The sequence below is a fragment of the Humulus lupulus genome, chromosome 2 (assembly GCF_963169125.1).
Source record: "Humulus lupulus chromosome 2, drHumLupu1.1, whole genome shotgun sequence".
NCBI classification, from domain to species: domain Eukaryota; kingdom Viridiplantae; phylum Streptophyta; class Magnoliopsida; order Rosales; family Cannabaceae; genus Humulus; species Humulus lupulus.
Genome location: NC_084794.1, coordinates 147,441,435 through 147,444,993, shown reverse-complemented (window position 1 = coordinate 147,444,993; position 3,559 = coordinate 147,441,435). Strand labels below are relative to the sequence as shown.

The 3,559-nt window shown below is 30.0% G+C and overlaps 1 protein-coding gene across 1 annotated transcript; it reads right to left on the bottom strand.

Moving 5' to 3' along the window:
* Positions 1-946: 946 nt before the first annotated feature.
* On the bottom strand, positions 947-1,479 carry LOC133816350 (uncharacterized). The gene has a single exon (XM_062248894.1). It carries the CDS (start codon positions 1,331-1,333, stop codon positions 1,100-1,102), a length of 234 nt encoding a protein of 77 aa, XP_062104878.1. The 5' UTR covers positions 1,334-1,479; the 3' UTR covers positions 947-1,099.
* Between the last annotated feature and the right edge of the window lie 2,080 nt (positions 1,480-3,559).

The following is a 3,559-nucleotide window of genomic DNA, read 5'->3' as shown; positions in this document are numbered from 1 at the left end:
AAATAAAAATTCTTAAAAAAAAAGCCATAGATTAACATTTTTTTTAAAAAAATCATATTTTTGCAAACACCATTAAAAATCTGATATAAAATGTATTTTCCTCTGTAATTTAAGTCCTGTTGTGTGTTACCAATTAAATATATATATATATATATTATTGATTATTCGTTTTTATTACACAGGTTATCCTAAATATCAAGTTCTTCATCCAAGAATTATAGAGCAGTAAAATATTATTAAAAATATATTCAGACAAAGAACAATACATATCAATACAGAGGTACTTAAATAGTGTCAACTGTCAATTCTTACCCACACCAATCATTTATTGAAATTAGATTAATAATCAAATATGGATGAACAGTCTATTACATAATCAATAATGAAGTACTTGCATCCAATGGAAAGACGAAGGCACAGAGGAGAAGAAAAGGTTCCACATGGCTGTAGTAATTCCTGGAATCGTTGCTTACAATTACTGGAAATCCTTGTAACATGTACTCAAGCCTAGCTTGTTACATGAAACTATTTTCTTCGGTTAAATATATTATTTTTCAATTGACGGGGTATGTACCGAAGGATACCGAAAACTAGTTACCCCGTAAAGCTGGACAAGGCATTTCAATGAAGGTGCCAAAAGCGCAATTGTTTGATGTTTATTGTGAAGAGAGAACAAAATTATAATACGAATTGTGAAAGAATTTATATGTGAAAATATCTGTAGCTGTAAAGAATTGAGTGATTCTTGTCGGAGGCGAATTTCAGTAAGCGCACACAGAGTGCTCAAATAAGGGGAAAACATATAATTTTCAAAACTATAAATTCTGGTACACGTCATTTTTGTTGATCATTAACAAACACTAGCTTTTTTTTTTTTTTTACAAAAGACCAATGCAATGCACGTACTTGTTTCAATAGACAGACCAAGTTAACATTGGCAAATAGATAAGGAAACTAACTTTCATTTTTATTTTCATTTATAAGCATATAAAATAAGAAGTGGAAAGCTTAATAATACATCAGGTTCTGGCAACACATGAAATAAAACAAAAGAAATGCACAAAATATTAAAATATAAATAATCATATGATGATGATGATCAAATAGGAATGGCCCTATTGACAGCGGGGTAAACATGAGTAGCTGGATGAGCCATGATGCGGCGACCCTTCATGTGCTTAAAGCAGTACACGAGAGCTCCGACTGGCCATTCCACGATGGCGGCCGCCGCAAACGCCAAGAACCCCAACGTTGGCCCCACCACCTTGCACCGACACGGGTTGCTCCTCGTGCCACATTGAACACAGCTTGGAAATCCACTACCACGAGCCATTTTATATATTGCCCAATTGGTCTATAATGATATTGTTCAGATTGAGATATGTAGAGAGGATTTATATATATATTGAATAGAGTAAGTATCTAGATATTAGAAACAACAATAGTGGTTCTAGTCAGATTTGGGGTAAGAATGTAAGATCTTTAGTATGACCTAAACTGATTTATTTATACATGCTGTGACAGGACACAGACACAGTGTTGTGCTATGTGTCTTCTAATGAGAGAGTTGCGTGCCTATACACGTGGCGGTGTTTTAAGAAAAGACTTTGCAGGTGTTGAGTTTTCACTGACTGTCGACATGAATTAAATTTTTTATGAATTTTCCAACAGCTGTACCTATCGAGTGGATAAGTATAACGAAACATCTTCTCGGTCATGTGCAATTGCGGCGATCGCACTGCAATGGAAGTGTTTGATATAGGTTAAAAGTAAAGTTCAAATATAAAAAATAAAAAAAATTATATTTGGTTTAAATTTTAACCGGTAAAATTAATAATTTATGTGATTTTATAAAAATAAAATATATTATTTTGTACGCAAAAATTTAATATTATGTTTATTTTAAATCTTTCTCGACCATTCAAAATAAACACACCTAATATAATGTCCACCGTGCTCTTCTCTCTACAGGGTTATGCTATTTGATGATATGTATCATCTTTCTTTCAAATGTAAGAGTAAGTCGGCGATACTTTTCAAATATATTATTAAATGCATGGAAGAAGATAGAAGAAAACATAAAGGAAGGAAAAAGACAAAAAAAAAAAGGAAATTTTACATAACATATCTAAATTAATCATATTTTTTCATTTTTGGGGAAGGTGAGAAATTTTTTCATTTATACTACTTAGGTTTTTCTCTTATACTGTTTGTTTACTTTTAATTTCTTTTTTGTCTTATACAATTTTTCTATATATGTCCACCGTTATTTCACCTTAACCGATTAAATTTCCACAAAAAAAAAAAAAGAAATATATTTAACTTTTTGTATATTTACAAAGAAATTATTATGTATAAAAAATGGTTTTTAGCCGTGAAAAAATACTTAATATTTTTACAATGTTCCACTTTTACACTCAATTTTTCTTTTTTGATGGTGAATATACCCAAAGCTACTAAAAGCGTCTCTCCGTTACTACCTACTTGTTAACACTATTAATGGTGCTTATGTAGCATTGACATGACTCGACCAAAATAATGTGTCATTGCCACATATACAATATAAAATAAAAATTAATTTAAAATTACAAATAATTATAAAATAAATAAATAAATAAATAACCAAAATTAATAAATAAGTTCATAAAAAAAAATAAATCAGTTTACAATTATAATAAAAAAAATTCTTAACTTTCTTACTATTTTCCTATACTTTCTCTTTAATTTTCTAGGCTACCGAACATTTCAACATAAAAAAATCCTATGTTCTCACACTTTTTCTCTCATTTTCTAGCTTATCAAACATAATTTAAAAAAAAAAAAAAACTTGTACAAAGAGAGTCTATAAACACAAATTCATACAAATCATTGATAAACAAATATCCAAATCCATACAAATGAGATCTAAAAGAAAAAATTCAGATTTTCTTTTCTTCTCTCAAACTTTCTCAACATCCAAACACCTATAATAATTTGGGCAAGATAAAAAGAAGAAAAATAAAAAATAAATAAAAGGGGCTGATAAAATTTGGGCCCGAAAGAATAAGAAGACAAAGAAAAAGAAAAATAAAAAGAAAAAGAAAAAACAGGGTGGGGGCTGCGAAAATCTGGGTGCAAGAGAAGAAAAAGAAAGAGAAGAAGAAAGAGGAAGAAGAAAAGGAAAAATAAAAAAGGGGGTTGGGGGTGCGAAAATATGGGCAAAGAAAGAGAAGAAGAAAAAAGAAGAAGAAAGAGGAAGAAGAAAAAGAAAAAAAAGGGTTGGGGGTGCGAAAATTTGGGCAAAGAAAGAGAAAAAAGAAAAAAGGGTTGGCGGGGGGGGGGTGGGGGCTGAGAAAATCTGGGCAAAGAAGAAGAAGAAAATGTGGAGATTGTGGAAGACGTGGGGTAATGGTTGTTTTTTATTTTTTAATTATATTTATTAATTTTTATTTGATAGATTTTATAATTTAAAAAAATAATTTGATTTTGATTATAAAAATATATATTTTAATTATTAAATATTATTTTATATTGTACACGTGGTAATGATGTGGTAATGACACCTTATTTCGGTCAGGGC

Excerpts from the sequence above, each read along its gene's own strand:
- LOC133816350 (XM_062248894.1), bottom strand. The coding sequence starts at position 1,333 with ATGGCTCGTGGTAGTGGATTTCCAAGCTGTGTTCAATGTGGCACGAGG.